This window comes from Oryx dammah, unplaced genomic scaffold (genome assembly GCF_014754425.2).
Source record: "Oryx dammah isolate SB20612 unplaced genomic scaffold, SCBI_Odam_1.1 HiC_scaffold_22, whole genome shotgun sequence".
NCBI classification, from domain to species: domain Eukaryota; kingdom Metazoa; phylum Chordata; class Mammalia; order Artiodactyla; family Bovidae; genus Oryx; species Oryx dammah.
Window position 1 is genome coordinate 31,031,106 of NW_024070206.1, and position 18,550 is coordinate 31,049,655.

At 33.7% G+C, this 18,550-nt stretch overlaps 1 protein-coding gene across 4 annotated transcripts in view; it reads right to left on the bottom strand.

Annotated features, from left to right (window-relative positions):
- Positions 1-18,550, bottom strand: part of SS18 (SS18 subunit of BAF chromatin remodeling complex) — a 72,616-nt gene that overhangs the window by 14,985 nt on the left and 39,081 nt on the right. For 2 of the 4 annotated variants that reach the window (XM_040264764.1, XM_040264763.1), the window contains exons 5-9: positions 15,500-15,721; positions 5,282-5,449; positions 4,537-4,641; positions 1,687-1,779; positions 850-969 (exon numbers count right to left, since the gene is read on the bottom strand). In XM_040264764.1, the coding sequence (XP_040120698.1) occupies positions 850-969; positions 1,687-1,779; positions 4,537-4,641; positions 5,282-5,449; positions 15,500-15,721 (708 nt within the window). The remainder of the gene's footprint in view (positions 1-849; positions 970-1,686; positions 1,780-4,536; positions 4,642-5,281; positions 5,450-15,499; positions 15,722-18,550) is intronic. The other 2 variants (XM_040264765.1, XM_040264766.1) reach the window with 1 other exon arrangement.

The following is an 18,550-nucleotide window of genomic DNA, read 5'->3' on the forward strand; positions in this document are numbered from 1 at the left end:
GACGTCATACCTGAATGGCCTGGTGGTTTCCCCTACTTTCTTCAATTTAAGCCTGAATTTTGCAATAGGAAGCTAGCTCATGATCTGAACCACAGTCATCTAGACATATTGATGTAAAAAAAGAGACCCTGTTAGCAAAAGATGGTATCTAATTAAGCAGCTATATCTCCTATCATAGGAACCATATTTTCCTATATCTCAAGTAGCCATAGATAATTAAGACTGATATTTAAGACTGAGATATTGGGTCCGTATCATTCCCCACTCCCTATCTAATAGACAGCCAACTAGCAAAGACTACAGTGAGAATACAATAAGAAAAGATGGCTATACTTCCTCAAAACTCTGTAAGATACATACCTGCAATAAACATACCCCTATGGAAGTGTACACAGCTATTTTAATAGGGCATGACAAAAACATTTTCTCTAGGCATTCCAAATGGACCTCATTTGTATACTAAAACATCAATGTTACTTTTCATGGTAACAGTCATTCGTTTTGGAAACGAATTTGCCAAGCAGATTATGTAGATACTCTTAGTAAAATCACCCAACTCATCAGTTTTCTAAGCACATGCAAAGCTACTGGCTGGTCATGAATGTCAAACAGGTTTAGGAATTCATTAATTAATGAATTCATTTCAAATGACTTTCTATACCTTACCTGTGGTCAATGAGCCATCTCCAGTTTATGCTTTTTCTTAAACAGACTACTAGTTTTAAGAACATTTTAAAGAGACACTCCACGAGTAGACTGAGCTAAAGTTGTGAAATTTCAAATGAAAATTAAATATCCACTTCCACATTTTGCAGGGGGAACTAAGTTAAAACTGCCAGAAGCAATTACCGTAGCCCTGCTGCTGTCCTGGGTAGCCTTGCTGCCCTGGGTACTGCTGCTGGGGTGGGTAGCCCTGCTGGGGAGGTGGTCCTTGGTAGGCATCTTGCTGTTGGCCATACTGCGTATTTCCTACATGATAATCGGAGAAGAGGACAAAAAGAAAATACTGAGGAGTTTGCTTAATTAACTTTATTCCTCTAAGATGCATAGCCAACAACACAAGAACAAAATGAAATGCTATATTGATTTTTTAAAGTTAACAAAACAAAGAAAAAACTCAAACCAAACAGAAGGATTTCGGCCAAACAAACTGCAGTTAAAGCCAATTTTGCAAGGTTGAACTGCAGCATTTTCAGCGTCTCTGCCATACGAGCATTACATTTACTGGAACATCACAGTCATAAGATCATGACTATGCTAAATAAAATAAAAAAGACAAAAATTAAAGACAGCTACAAGAGCACACACTAGCTACACAAGATCAGCAAGCTGTTTCCTAGAGGCACTAAACTTATATGTAAAATTATACATATGTGAACACACAACAAGAAAAAAAAAATTGGATTGATGGATTTATGTTCAAATAGAAAATTTCCACTGAGGAAAAAAATTATTTTAAAATGTTTTAGTCTTTTTATGGTTGTTAGAAATGGCAAGTCATGGTTATACATTTTAAATATTTGTAAGAAAATTATTCTGATTGTTCTAGGCTCCCTGGAACTTTCAAGATAGCCAGCAACTAGTATTCTACGAGAGCTTTGCGTGGGTAGAAGTTGTCTTATGCAAGAATTTTTGTTCCTGTAGAAGGGGATATATATGTGTATGTGTGTGAAGGTATATAGATACCTCCTTCGTAGTAATGTTGTGAGGAATCCTCATAAGGCCTATCGTAGCCTTGTTCAGGATACGACGGTTGCTGATAACCGTAATCATTATGACCTACATCAATTCGACAAGAGACAGGAAGAAACGTTAATGGCCACTGAGTGAAAACCCTAAATATATTTATACTTTCAGATAAAACTGAAAAAAAAAGAAAAAGAAATGGAAATACATAAAAAATTTCAATTGCATTAGCCAAATATTTACCAAATGTGATTGCTTTCATATTGAGATAACGTGCAATTTTCTTTTTAAAGCAAAAAACAGTTTTAGAAACATTACACTTAGTCTTAACTCTGATAATCCTCATCAAGGAGGGGAAAAAAAACTTTATCTTGCATTTTTTTAAAAAAAGAAAAGGAAAGCATTTAGGCCTTTCACATGTAAATAACCTGAATTAAATTAAAATGAGCAAAGGAAGCAATTATCATATTTTGTCAAACACCTCTTCTGCTGGTCGCCAATTCCACAGCATATGCTACAACAACGCAAAATATAAAAGAGCTCCATAAGTTTTTTTCCCCCTAAAAGAAACTTAAATATTTCACATTCTGTATTAACTTCCTTGAAGTATTTGTATCTCAAAGTATTTTCAGATGCAAAAATATATTGCTTAATGCTGCTATTCTGGGAGACTTTAGGAAATATTTCTAGAGTATCATAAACATACACCTTCAAAAATTAATACTGTGTTAACTGCCAGAGCACATCTTTCATTTTAAGGCACAATAAGTTACACCTGCAAGATGACTAGGCTTAGTCCTTTTTTTTTTTTCCAAAGTAAGAATTTCATTTTTATTTGTTTGTGCACATAGTTTTTACAGAAACTCTTACTAGGCTTAGTCCTTTTAACTTAATTGCCCAAAGAAATTGCAGGAAAAAACCTTTCAGTTAGCTAAGACCTGAACTAAATTTTAGAAGAATACCTAATTAAGGAAGGAGGAATATAGTTATGAATAAATATAATACTCATAGCTCTAGTATTCCAATGTTTCCAAATCACCTCCTAAATATCTACATCATAGATTGGCAACCTATGGCCTGCAGTCTAAATACAGCCAGTGGCTTCTTTTTGCAAATTAAGTTTCACTGGAACAGTCATACCCATTCATATTTTCTATAGCTGTTTTCATGCTACTACAAGAGTTTAGTAGTTGAGACCAAGACCACAGGATTTGCAAAGACTAAAATATTTACTCCCTGGCCCTTTACAGAAAAAAGTTTGTTGGTCCTTAATCTACATATTTACTCGCATTAAGTATTTAAATGTAGTAAGAAAACATCCAATGCTGTTTAAGAAAATTAACTGTTGCTATAAATGAAATACTCTATGTAAATATTGGACAAATATATTAATACACATTTATGTAAAAATGATATACGGCTTAAATTTTTAAATTCCATTGTACAATAAAAGAATTATTTATAGCAACCTTAAAGTTCTGCTATTTACAAAAAAAGTATCTATTTTGAATAGAATATTTGTATTTATAACAATATAAATATATCTATAGTATATAAATGTAACTAAAGCTTTTCAAGAAAAAAAAGTTAAAACAATGTCTACATGTGAAAGGAAAACAAAAAACCTCCAACATTCTAAATAACTGAGGGCAAGTAAAATTTTTTTAAAAAATATTTTCTAACCAAAATTATCCTTATGTATCACTACCACTAAGAAACACATATTTTGTGTGCAAAATTCTCTAAGGAGTGTTTGTTCTGCCTATATAAGCAGAATCTCTGCAGGAATATACCACTTATGATTTATACACTGACAGAAAGTGGCAGATAATATGATTTTTTAAATACACCAAGTCATATCCTCCTGCTAGTTTACATTAGCTTCTGGTCAAATGGTCTCAACATTTCAGCTTCAAGTTCTTAGTTTCTCCAAGTTTCTCTGTTAAGTAGTTTTACCTAATTATATCAAGGGAGCTTAATATCAATGAAGATTTTGGCAAATCCTTCCAGACAAGACAGATCATTTTGTAATGTGAACAGCTACCTCTATCTGATCAATTTTATATGTCTGGATTATTTTTTCTTCAACATTAAAATTTCATAAAATTTTCAAGCATACAGGTAAACAAAGAACTGTATGATGAAAGTCTACTTGTATGCTTGGCTAACTACTAAACACAGTACGTCTTTTACTGACCATTTTTTCACAAGCCACCTTCTCGTTAAAAAATAAAATTACCATTAAACTAAATAACTAGAGTTAAAATCTGATTTTCAAATGCCTTTCTATTCTACTAACTCTATATAAACAAGTATATTATGGATATAATTTAGCCTCCAAAATTTTTCTCAAATGCAAATGATAACATATATAAACCATAGTTCTTTGAGACATATGTAATATTAACTAACAGGATAAAATTTGGTAGAATACTCAAGAACTATATTCTCTTTGTATTTATACAATGAATAAAAGTAAATCAACAGTTGAACTTTATGGTGTATGAATTACCTCAATAAAGCTGTTTTCTAAAAAAGCAAATCAGTAACACTTGCTTTGGTTCAAATGAACAATTCCAAATATAAAAGGATCTTCTTTTACATAAGATAGGATTCCAATGATAGAACATGTTGCCTGATGATACAAATATGGAATAACCAAGCAAAATATACTTTAAAATAGATTATAAATTAACGCCACGATTGATGCTTTAGATTACTGATGTGTTTCTAAATTTGGAAGAAACACAGTGTTAGTTTTTTCATTCTCATTACAACGTTTTGAATAGCTAGCTACATTAATACTGGGCAGGGATAGAAAATGGGAAAGTTAACATTAGGAGAGATTACCATCAGGGTAATATTGCTGGTTCATGCCTTCTGGAGGACCTTGTCCACCATGACTGTATTGTTCCCCATAATAGTCTTCCTGGCCTGAGTACTGCTGTGGTGGGCCTGAAAAACCACAACCAGTCAAGATGTAAATAGTTTGTTCTCTGTGTCATCAAAGGCATTCCGTCTAATCTGATGTTATGACAGATTATTTCGCAGCCGTAGATTCCCTTCCCATGCTTTGGCATCTCAGACACTTCTGACTTTTCTTATACACACACATACATAAACAGCAACAACACATACTACATTTCACAGAAATCAATGTTAAGACCACACGTGCAATATCAAACAACAGCAACTCAAAAAGCACAAACACAACCTTTCTAAAAACAGATTCAAACTGGCAGAAAATTAATTTCCTTTCTGTTATTACAGCAGTTTGAAACAAATTAGGGTTTGTTTCTGATCATACATTTAGTAATTTCTCAAAAATAAAATATTTTCTGCTGTAAATTAGTGAGCTTATGATAATAATTTGATGACATAACCTTTTCCCAGAAAAGAATAAATAAAACCATAAACCAGGGAGTTCATATCCACTTTTCATGACCCTCTGTACCTACTATACCTATTACCTTTTAAGAAAAATAATAATTTTCAAAATCAAGAAAGAAAAGGCTCTAACTTTGCCTATATGAAAAGTTTGTTAAAATGGAAAGCCTTTCGAGCACTGTGAGAATTTTTCCCCGTGGAGCCGTACCCTGTTGAGGTGGTCTATAGGGAGGGATCTGCCTCTGACCCAGCATATGATTCCCTTGGTTAACTTGACTCATCATTCCCATTGGTGGCTGCTGGCCTTGGTAATGCTGCCCACCTCCCTGGGGCATGTTGTACTGTTGAGAAGGAGGCTGCTGGTGCATCACTGGACCTGAAAACAGACAAAACATCACACACATAATTGCTGGCATATAACTTAAACATCTTAAGAGAAATACAAACTTCTTTTACTGTCATATAATCCCCAAACTAGATAATTTATTGGAAGATAAACTGACTTCAAGTAATATAAGCAAATCTGTGAACTACAGTTCACGTGCCTAAAATAATCTGCAAACTAGGGAAAACAAGTGATCCACCATAGCTGATTTAAATTCCACTGGAGGAATATTGTAGCAATTTCTTAAAAAACAGAGTGGTTACAATACATGAACTTCCCAAATGCATATATGTTTCATTATGTACTATATAATATTTATCCAGACAATCTTTCCAGAAAAGACAGAATCTTATGCTACATAAGAAAATATCTCTAAACAAAGAAAACCACAAATATCACACAGCAAATGAGTATTTAAACAGAGGGAAAGAAATCTAATTCCTGGGTATGTCTTTTTCCTTTTTCAATGCCCAATCATTATGTAACAGTAGATAAGAGAATCTACAAACACATTTATAAATGTACTACTTGTATCAGTGGAATTTCATACACAATTTTAAAACAGAAACCTAAGGGTCTTCTATTTTTCAACTTTGTGAGTATGTGCGTTCAGTCATGTCTGACTCTTTGTGACCCCATGGACTGCAGTCTGCCAGGCTCCTCTGTTTACGGGATTTTCCAGGCAAAAACACTGGAGCAGGTTGCCATTTCCTTCTCCAGGGGACCTACCCGACCCAGGGATCGAACTCTTTTATCTCGTGTGTCTCCTGCACTGGCAGGATGGTTCTTTTACTAGTTGAGCCACCAGGAAGTTTTTTCAACTCTAAGATTTATAAACTAAAATGGTCTTTCTAAAATCAAAGGCTATAAAATGCTTAATAACCTCTAACACAGTCAAAAAAATACCTAGGCAGAGAATTACAATACGCCATAGACTTGGAAATCAGAACTGCATAGTTTCCTGAGTGAGCAATATCCAGATAGTGGAACAGCCACTGCTACAGTATCACGCTGGCAACAGTAAAAATGCATCACATGATATAATCAAAAATGGCCATGAAGTTCTGCGTTGCCCATCCAACAAAGTAGGTAGCTCAGAGGTTCACTGGGCTAAGTTACAGTACGTGGAGCTCAATTCGAACATTATAACCATTACTGCCTGAGAAGCATGTATGAGTTGTCTCCCAATCTCCTGCTTAAATAGCTACAGGCCCCACCCCGCCTTCACTGACTTGGGGAAAGAATTAGAAAAGTTGTACAGGCAAAATTGTCCAGATGAGCCAAAAGATCACAATTTACATAAAAATCTAAAATGCAACACACCCACCTCTTTAAATATATTTCTGACTTAAAACACCAGGAACAATGTGAGCAAAGAGAATTCACTCTTTTCCAATATGAAGAACTGGCTATCTAAAGAAGTACTCTATCAGAGCTAACAATTCTTTTTTCTGCTATATGCCTTCTTCTATTCTGCTTCTTTTCAAATTTCTTTTTCCTTCTAATTTTGGCATAAATATAAGTCTTTCAAAGGTTACTCTGGGACTTTGTTTTCAACAAGGAAGTAAACTCAGTCGTAGGGATGAGATAGTTCAGTAGAGACTGGAAGGGGAAAGACAACCTGACGCAGAACGCCCTTACTACCAGACACGCTCTCACGCTTACTTCCTGTGAATCCCTAACACCTGCCAGAGGTAAGGATCCTAATTTTCAAGTGTTCGGCCAAGAAATCCTAAGATCAAGATTATATAAGCTGATAGACATCAACTGGGAATCAGGCACAACTCCAGTTAGATTTCAAAGCACATTTATTCCACTATTCGTCACTGCCTCTGCTCCAGCTATAGCCAAGTTAGTAGTTCAGAAGCAAATTATGCAATGAAAAAGTTTCAAAATACTACTTTAATTCAGGTTACAATTATCAAAACATTTTGTATACTGAACACTAGCATTCATAATAGAATAGGCAGCATGACTGACCATTTACAGAATTCATTTCCAATAAATGAAGGTTTTGCCTTGTCTTTTTATTCAACAGTGATTAAAGATCTCTTGTTTTAACAGAAGATCACTATAAAATTAAAGCATATAATATGCAGTGAAACCAAAATTAAAGGAGAAAGAAAGCAAAAACATAACAGTTGGGGGAAAATCCAAAAAGACACAGTAATAACAAAGTTCTAAGGTTTGCTATAAAGGAGAAAAGTAATGCTAGCTTAAGCCCTAGATAGAGAAGACCATGCCACTTGTGCTCCATCTTTTGGGACTGTCAGCAGTTCCAATCCCAAAGAGCTCAATTACCACCCTTCTTTTATTTTCTGTCACTGCTCTCCCTCTAAGGATCCATGACATCACGCAAGATCAAGCCTAAAACTGCAGAAAACAGAGCAGGAGGGCATGGCTAAACCACGGCACTTCCAGTCTTTTTCCTTGAAGCCTTATCTATTAAAAAAATTATGATTTAAATTCTGATTGTTTAGGAAGCATATTATTTTTCTTATGATAATGAAATATGTCACACTATGGCAAATAAATATGTATCATCTATTAAGATACTAATGGAAGTAAGAGTGCTAAATAAACCTCAAAAGACTACCCCAAAATAAGTTCTAAAAATTTGTGCTACAGAGTAAAGATTACAAAATGAGTCTATTATAACCATTTTCTACAAAGTGTGACATTTCATATTACTATATGCTTAAAGGCTATTTTTTATCTTTCACATAAACCTTTCTGACACTAAGAAGTACTATAAAGGATGATATGTACAAAGATCCTACTATCAAATACTCTACAGAAACAATGTCCTATATTTTAATCATATCTTGAGATGCAAAATAATAAAACTCTAAAGTCATATCATTAATCTATGAATAATTTTAAATGAAGATTAAAAATGACAGCTAACAGTTAATGAACACTTATTATGGCCCAGGCATTAAGCTAAGAGCTTTATGTCTATTATTTATTTATCCTCCTCAAACCCTATGAAACAGGTAGTATTGTTGTCAACTTTACTTTACAAGTAAGAAAACTTAAGGCATACAAGCATTAAGACTCTTACCTAAAGTTGCATGGCTAGGAAACAGTGAGAAATCTAAAGCCATGCTCTTAGCCATTATGTGAACCTCTCCTCCAAAGTCAAATCAAACTTCTCCAATGTAATATCTCCGAGAAAAACAGTCCTACATAACATTAACACTATAATAATAAAATCCTAGAATACAGTAAGTTCCTTCTCTTCATCTATTATCTCTGTTATAGTAAGAATGAATACAAAACTGTGTAGATAATACCCACTACAAGACCATTTTCTTGTTCATCTTTCTTCCCTATTGCTCACATTTTACTACTTGTTCCTTAACCATTCAATCTCAAACTAAACCATTTATAGCTCTCATTTGAAAGCACTACTAATGCTTTATTTGCAAGAAGAAAATCCCTGTGTTTCAGTAAATTCAATTAGCTAACTCACTCCCTATTTAAATACCATTTAAAGTGAATAGGATTCTTTACTTACCTAAAATCTACACCTGCCTTCATCAAGAGTTTTAAGTGGTTCATAAGACATTTAGAAAAAACCATCAAGGATAAAAGAACAAGAGCTAAGCAAGAAAATCTCAGAAGTTTAGTAAAGTCACTGTTAACTAGTGCAAACTGAGCTGAATTTCCTAGCAATCAATGAAGAAATAGAACCATGACAGACTTTACCTAGTAAAAAGAACAATTTTTAGAGAAATCCCATGAAAGTATTTAAAAAGTACTGAAACATAACAGTAGCAAAAACTTTTGTTATTGTTGTTAAGTTTCTTCAGTAACACAGACCACCCTTACATGCAGTTCCTTCCAGTAACCATTTCTTAAGGCTGTGATTTTCAACCGAGAGTGATTTTGTCCCCAGAGGATATTCAGTAAAGTTCAGAGACATTTTTGGTTGTCTCCACAGGTACCGGGGGGGTTGCTACTGCCACCTAGTGGGTACAAGACAGAAATACGGCTAAATATCTCAGTGCACAGGGTATGCCAGCACAGTAGAGATGTAGGTAACTCAACATGTCATTAGTGCTGAGTTAAGAAGTCCTAGATTCTCAAGGGCATAATTGTACATTATAGGCATCTCTACAAACTAGTCTGAGGATTAGATTATATATTTAGCTTTCTGATGATTGAAAATTAGAAAAGGGATGTGTTGTGGCTTCATAAATCTGGCAAAGCAAAAAGCTATGCAATTTCTCAGGCAATTCCCCTGAATAATTTCAACTATACTATATAATAATATTAATTCAAAAACAAAGCCCCTGTAGACTGCATCTACTGTAGACTGAAAGGAATTCCAAAAGCTGTAGATTTATGGGACGCAAGTGACAATCTGCTGTGAAAGTAAAGTCCCCATTTTGCCCAAACAGGAAGCCATGGACACAGGCTATCTGAGAACATACAGCTTTGTGTTAACTTAGCATGAAAGCTGAAACTTATGAAGTATCAGGTACAGGAGAGATTATCCTGTCCAGAAAAACTTCAGATGGAATGGACTGTATAAACAGGTATGACTTGGAAGATTTGTAAAAAGTAATTTCTAAAATTTACCCCTAGAGATTCTCATTTAGTGGGCATGGAAGAGCAGACAAATCTTGTTTTAACAGGTACCCCTGATGATTCTGATGCCGGTGGTCTTAGGATCACACTTTAAGATAAAGACTTCTAACAGAAAAAGTAAATCAATCATCCCCTTCTACCATAAAAGAAGCTAGATTATGGTTAACACAAAATATTTAAACTGAAGTAAAACGGCATCCCATAAAGGGACCTAGGATGTTAGTTATAAAACGAAGGCCAAGGAGTACATGTGTTACAAATACATCAAAACCCAGTGAATGAGACACTTAAGATTTTTGTATTTCATTGTATGTAAATGTTATCTTATTTTAAAAGAAAACTGTTAAAAGAAAAAATTTTAAATGTTGTGCTCCAATGCTAAGCAGACTAAAGTATTAATGTGCAAAAGTGTAATAATATCTGCAAAACACTCGGAAATGCATTTAAAAAAAAGATGCCATTAATGGATGAGTAGAATGCAGGAGGCAACTATACAGGTACAATTCCTTCAAGTTTTCTATATGTTCGAAATTTTACACTAAAAAAAAAAAAAACTGGGAAAAAAATTTTAAATTAATCCTAAAAGAATATATGAAGATTTCTCAAAACTCAACAGTTAGAAAATAATTCAACCAGAAAATGGGCAAAAGACATTAAGAGACATTTCACTGAAGAGGATGTACAGATGGCAAATAAGCACGTGAAAAGATGTTCAGCATCACTAGCCATTGGGGAGATGCAAATTAAGGCCACAATGAGATGTGATCTACTACTCATTTTTAGAACAGCTAAGATTAAAAAAAAACTGACAATACCAAATGCTGGCAAATATCTGAAGAAAGCGGATCCCACATGACCTGTGCTGCTGGGATATAAAATGGGAGAGCTACTTTGGTAATCACTTTGTCAGTTTCTAAAAAAACTGAATATATAACTGATAATAAACCACTGTAAAATAAGAGTAAATGTAACAAGCCTGGCTATGACAATATTTTTTTGCCCTTCATATTTATATGATAAAAGTACTTCAAGAAAAATTTCCCACTACTCTGATGTCAAGCTTCTAGAGCACATCATTATCACTTGGAACTTATTAGCTAAATGAATCAAGACTTTCTTAATACTGTTCAAACAAAACTAAAGCCAGAAATAAATTAGGTCTTATGGCTAAAGAAGACAATCCCCAATAAACAGATCTCAAGTTTTCATTATTACAAAACCCCTTGTTCTCATTTTATGTAAATTATACAAAAAATTATGGAATTAGGATTTTTGAATGTACCATCTCACTTAATGTTACCTAAAGAAATTAAGAAAATTAGATAGAGGCCCATACACAGTAATCTACGAGGCCAAGACTTGGATCCAAGTCTGAAGAATTATATACCATACCTGGAACTTGTGAAATATATGCTTTAACACAAACATAACAATCTGTGAAAATCCTTATGTTTGAATATGTAATAAGTAAGTAAAATGGTGTTAAAATCTGGAAAGCTATAATCACTAATGCCTGGGAATGAAAAATATGCTGGTTCTATCAAATGTTAACTTTTGTTCCAGAAAGCCTACTATTCTACTCAAATTAATTAGACTTTTAAAGAAACGTATTTAAGACACTAACTCTATATCTTTCTGGGTTATCATGTAACATTTGGTTTCAGTTCCCATTCACTGAAAAGACAGATCTGCAGGCCTACCCCCAGGTTTTGTTCTAGATACCAGAGCAAAAGAGGCAGACCTCTGCCTCTATGGAGCTGTCTGAACTGCAGTGGAGCCAACGCTCTCTACGTAAGTGAGTAGATCCAACACGTAAGAAGGTGATCAACTGTGAACATGAGCCTTACTCCTAAAGTTCAAAGTGAACATCACTGAACTTAATCTGGATAATAGTTAAAATAACACAGGAAGTAGGTCAGATTAACTATTTACAACATTGTGCAGCAATTTAAGAAAGAAATTAACATTAAAAACTTGTTAAACCACTCATCTAAAAACAGTAGTCCTCATAAGAGAATATACACTAAATGCTAAATTTAAAAACATCTGCTTTCTCAGTTCACAGATATGCATAAAACTACAACTAAAAGTAGGCATCAACTGCAATGCCACTGTCATATAAGTTCATTTAATTTATAATTTTTTAATGACAATGAATATGGTAATCAGTAAATTTAATGGGGCCAATTTTTTATTCAGTTTTTTGAAATGACATGTTTGGTATGGTAGGTCTACATGTTTTCACTATATTAGACTTTGCATTAATTTGGTTTACTCTTATTTTTCAACTTTTCAGTAAAAATTTAAAAGCTGAAAACAGCTTTTAGAGAATTAATGACATCCAAAGACATTCCATAATTTCATTGCCAGAAATGATACTTTTACTATAACACTAGTACACAATGTCCCCTTTTATATTGGAACTATGAGTATAAATTATTATGCTGCTTAGAGGAGAAAAAAAAGAAGGAAAGGAAAGGAGAGAGGGTAAAAAACAAAGCCACTTCAAAACTACCAGAATAAAACACATCTAGGTCTTGACCTGCAATGTTCTATTTAGAAAACTACTATGACATCATCAGATAAAGTACCCAACTATGTCACCTAAATAATTAATAATTATTAATGTGACAAAGGTTAAATAATTGTTACTTGTTTTTAAAACACAATTATTGGGACTGGCTTTTCTCCCCTTCATTTGTCATTGGACAGATATTTAATCTAAGAAATCCCACTATTTCATTATTAAATATTTAATAAATTTCATTATTAAAAAGTAAGTGGTTTTAACATTTTTTTCTAATAGCTCTTGATGTAGAGATATGTATACAGAAATAAACAGATAGTTAAAAGGCCTCAACGTTTTGAAATCTGAATGAACTCAAAGAACAGCAAATAATATCTCAACAAATATTAACAAAACATTTTTAAAGTAGAAAATTTCCTTTTATAGAATATTGGTATTCCTCTAAGCTTTTCTTTAAAATATTTTAAAATGTAGTCTCCTCTAATTTCTTTCACCTATTTATCACAAAACAGAAAAAATTTAATGTAAAACATATAGCTTATTTTTATAAAACTATCTAAGGAAAGGTTTTATAATAAAATAAATATTAAAACTTCAAATAAAATTTATATCATGCTACACAAGTTTTTAAAAATCCAACAGGTACCATGTAATTAAAATATTTCTATAAGGAATTCCAAAATATTTTTATAAGAAATTTAACTGAAAAGTTTTTTATTTGTGATTAAGAAAGCAAGTATTGCTAAAAACTCATATAACTTTCCCTCCTTTTTTCCATGGTAATTGTAATTTTCTTTGGTGGTTCTTGATTCTGAACTGTCAAAATTTAACTGAAAAGCTTTATATTTGTCCTGAAGAGATTTTTTAAAACAGTGGTAATTTCCTCCCTAACATCCTCTTTTCTCGTTTGAAATACAGCTTTTATTTCTAAATCAGATCCTCAAAGTCATGTTTTACACAGTCTATTTTCTATTCTTAAATTCACAAATTATGAGAACAAAGAAAAAGTAAAATAACTTCTAAAAAAAGAAAAAACTATACATTGATACAAATATAACATTTTTCAGAAGAACACTGTGGGGTGTTGGGGGTGATGCACAAAATGGGTGAAACAGATTAAGAGGTGCAAACTTCCAGGTTTAAGTAAGTCATGGTGGTATAATGTACACATAGGGAATACAGTCAATAAGATTTAACAATTTAGTTCAATGACATGGTAACTGGACTTACGGTGATCATTTCATAATGCAGGAAACTGTTAAATCATTATGCTATACACCTGAAACTAATACTGTATGTTAACTGTAACTCAATAAAAGAAAAATAATTTTAATTTAAAAAACAGTAATAGCTGGTGGCTATATATTGAACAGAAACTCCTATAAAACTTTAACTCCTTTTTCCAAAACCAGTAAAACTATTTTCTCCATACACATTGCTGCATATGTTATTTTTCTTCTTCAGATCTTAAGTGCATGCTCAGTTGCTCAGTTGTGTCTGACTCTTGCGAACCTATGGGCTGTAACCTGCCAGGCTCCTCCGTCCGTGGGATTTCCCAGGCAAGAATACTGGAGTGGGTTGCCATTTCCTTCTCCAGGGGATCTTCCTGACCCAGGTCAAACCCAGGTCTCCTGCACTGCAGGAGGATTCTTTACCACTGAGACACCTGGGACGCCCCTTCAAATCTTAAGATGCCATATCAATCCCCACTGCAGCAACATCCATTTTCACACACGTATTTTCTAAGAAATGTGCCACCATTACGGTGGTTGCTGTAAAGAATCACTATCGCTATTTTTTTGCTCTCTTTCCTGGTAATCAAACTGTATAGGAAACATCCGAACCCCTCCTAATCTAGCACTGACTGGATCTTGCTGTGGTTTTGAACCTTTATTTGATATAACTTGAAAAAGGAAATATTCCATAATGGGCACTCAACAACTTTCAGGGGAAAAGAATGGAATAAGTGCCAGTTCTGTGAAGCTATGTTCATTGACAGTTTGTTCCATTTATCTGCCTTTGTTTCTGGTGTATTTTACCAAAATTATAGAAAATATCTGTAGATTTTTAAATCAAAATATATTATTTCATCAAAAATAATAATCAACAGATTAACATTAACTTCCTTTATCTGGGTGTATTTTGGTGATTTGTTTTTCATAAGCAAAATCTAGACAATTTTATTGCAAATACATTTAATTCTATCTGAGACTCTTAACCTCATCACATTTCATAATTGAAATAGCTTTAAGCTGGCAACAGGCCAGATGTTTTAACAGGCAATTAGCAGAACAGAGCGCCACTTACTGGTTTTTAGTTATTATTCATAAGAATACTTAAAAGAGAAACATGATAACAATTTCATTCTCTGAGATTGGTAATAAACTTTAATAGACTTCACACCACTCTAGTAATACAAGAATACAGCAGCACCTCCACTGAACATTCTAACAACAAATTATCTTAAAATTACCTTTAATGCTGAAACACAGCATCAGAAAACATTAAATCAAGCAAGATTCAAAGAAAATTAATATATTCTTCACAAGTAAAATGAACCACAGAGCAGATGCTTTTTAAGGAGTGTACTTAATAAAATTCTATTTTCTCAATTCTCTAGGTCTAACCAAATGTTCTGTTATTCACCAATTAGCTTCAAAATCAAAAAATACTGTCTCAAATAAACTGTCCCAAAAATATAAAAATAAATAAGCTTAAAGAGCTAAACTGAGCAATTTAATTCCTAAATGTAAAAGAAAAAAATTATTTTCAGCTGGTTTCAAACTTGATGTTCCTTTTCTGAGTATGACTTACTTCAAACTTGTGATTTTGAAAATCAGCTAACATTTTGAAAAAACTGATTTTCAAAAGCTAATGGAGCATTCTAGTCGAGAAGGGTATAAAGAAAGCTAACTTACCTTGGTTTGGTTGCATACTCATATTTGGTCTGGGGCCGTAGTTTCCCATGGGCTGCCCTTGACTCATGGTCATCTGGTTCTGTACCGGCATGCTCTGGGATGACGGCACGGAATGGTTGTAACCTCCCATGGACCCGTGGCTACTTGAAGGCATGTTCATGGAACTGTTTGTCATATTAAGTTGATTGGGTCCAGGTCCCTGCATAGGGATATGGTTGGGCCCTTGAAGAAAAGTGATCAGAACCAAAATATGAAAGTTAAACAGATGATCTATACAAAAGTACCTTAAAAAGCTACCAAATGATAACTTGAGTATTTAATCAATAGCAAAAAAAGTAAATGCTTTACTTGAATGATAGCAAATACTGTGAGGTGGACTACTATTCTCATTTTACAGATTAAGAAACTGATGCTTTTGAAAAACCAGAAACATTCTAGAAAAATTAAAAAAAAAAAAAAAAAAAACTATGAAGGAGGACTTGCTTTATAAGAGACCAAAATATATAAAGCTGAATTAAAAGTGTGTAGTGCTAACACATAAATGAACAAATTAACAGATCAATGAACCTAGAGCACAATCTAAAAACTGACCCAAAAGGACTATCTGGTAAATGACAATGGTTCTGATATTAAGTATCTGTGAGCAAAAGAAAGATAATTCAATAAGTGATGTTGTGACAACTGAGTAGACATCTGGAAAAACACAGGCTGGATCCCTACCATGTTTTTTCTAGCAAAACTAAGTCCAGATGTAAAAGAAGAAAGAAAAAGTAAGGAAACCATAAAAGAGTATTTCAAACTGGAGAATTTCTAAGATAAACTGAGAATGGAAGGAAGCGCTTTCTTAAGTATGCAAGAAAACTCAGAACTATGAAAGATTTATAAACTAGAGTACATAAAAATAAAACATTTGCACATGAGAAACAAAGCAAAATTAAATAATAAAAAGATTAACTGGGAAAAATTATTTACAAGAAATATCACAGACCAAACCAATTATTTAACATATAAACTAAGTAAGTAAAAGTCCACCAGCAATAAACAGGCAAAGTACATGAAACATCAGTCCACACAAAAGCTACAAAAGGGCCATAATATGAGAAAATTCCTTGTTTCATTTAATATAGTAAAAAAGCAAATTAAAACCATGAGATCCATTTTTCAACTTTTAGATTTGCAAAGATCAAAAGTTTTGTTCCAAACATATTATGAAGAAAAAAGCACTTTCATAATTCATTGGAAGACTATAAATGTATAAGTAAGTACTATTTTTATGTAGACCAATATGGCAATAACTACCATATTATAAAATGTATATACCTTTAACCTAGCAATTTCAGTTCTAGGACTTTATCCTATAAATATACAAGTTTGTGAGTGTATATGGATACAAAATTCTAAGTTTGTTTACTTATTTATATTTCACATTTTCACAAGAGTGTAATTTTTAATACCAAAAGACTAGAAATAACCTATATTTCTATCAGAAGGAAACTGTCCAAATAAATGCGAGGCATCCATAAAAAGAATGTAATACAGTCATCAAAAACAATGAGGCAGCTCTTTATATACTGAGTGGTCTCCAAAATATATCTTTATATACTTATGGTATCTAAGGGAAATCTTTAAGAGGTAAAAATATGAAATATAATACTATCTAACATATGCTACCATTTGTGTTTTAAAAAGAAGAAAGAATGTACACCAGCACATGTTTTAAGGGGTAACTAGACACCAGTGACTATCTGGAACACGAGTCTGGGTAGAGAGGGGCTGTGTGTCTTTTCGCACCTTTTGATTTTGGTACCATTCACAACATCCCTATGAAGTCAGAACTAGTATTATCCCCATTTTACAGAGGATAAAAATGAGGCTTAAAGAGGTTTATAATTTTGTCAAAAATGGCAAAGTAGTGGTTTTTAAGAGTCAAGCCTAAGGAGTTTGATTTGAGTCCTTCCCCTCACTCCTGATATGCGACCCAATGAGAAAGGATGGAGTGAATAATTAAAAAACATTTCAAATTGGCAACAGAATGTACTTTATGATTTCCCAGTAGGTAAGGAAGTGGGAAGGAGAAGGCAATGGCACCCCACTCCAACACTCTTGCCTGGAAAATCCCATGGACGGAGGAGCCTGGTGGGCCACAGTCCATGGGGTCGCTAAGAGTCAGACACGACTGAGCAACTTCACTTTCACCTTTGACTTTCATGCATTGGGGAAGGAAATGGCAACCCACTCCAGTGTTCTTGCCTGGAGAATCCCAGGGACGGGGGAGCCTCATGGGCTGCCGTCTATGCGGTTGCACAGAGTCGGACACAACTGAAGCGACTTAGCAGCAGCAGCAGCAGCAGCAGGCATATATTATCTAATTTTTTTTTAATCAGCTAAATTTATTTTAAAGGAAGATATGTGATCAAGATCAAACAGCATATAAAAGCACTACTACTTACAAGACAAAATATTAAAAACACAACCAAAATCAGAAATCAAAAGCCTAGATACAAATTTGTGTGCATAAAAAGGTTGGCTAACTACCATAAGAAACCTATTAAATAAAAACAATATAACTAACTGGACTTCCAATTTCTCCTACACCTAACTGTAAACTTTCTAACTATGAGTTGTTTTAGAAGTTCTCCAGTATTCTAGACAACCTAGGTCATAACTTGTTGAAAATCCCTGGCTCATAAAGAGATATCTTATTCCAGATGGCCTTACACAAAAACCAAATGTCATGTTAACAATAATTACACTGCTGCTCACTTGCTTCCTCAGCCTTTGGTGTGAATGTTACCTGGAGAAGTTGAATTGAATTCCTAATTAAAGGCACCACTATTAAAAAAAAAAAAAATCACAAAACTCCCCTGACTTACTAACCTGCATTGGCACTACTCTGACAGTTTTAAAAACAACGTGTCCTGATGATCTAAGTGTGGTCAGAGCAAGAAGCTTCCTTCGACTACAACCAGTTCCTTCTGACTACAACCAGAAGGAAGCTTCCTTCTAACTACAACCAACAAGCTGTTATGTCTTTAATCCTGCCTCCACGTG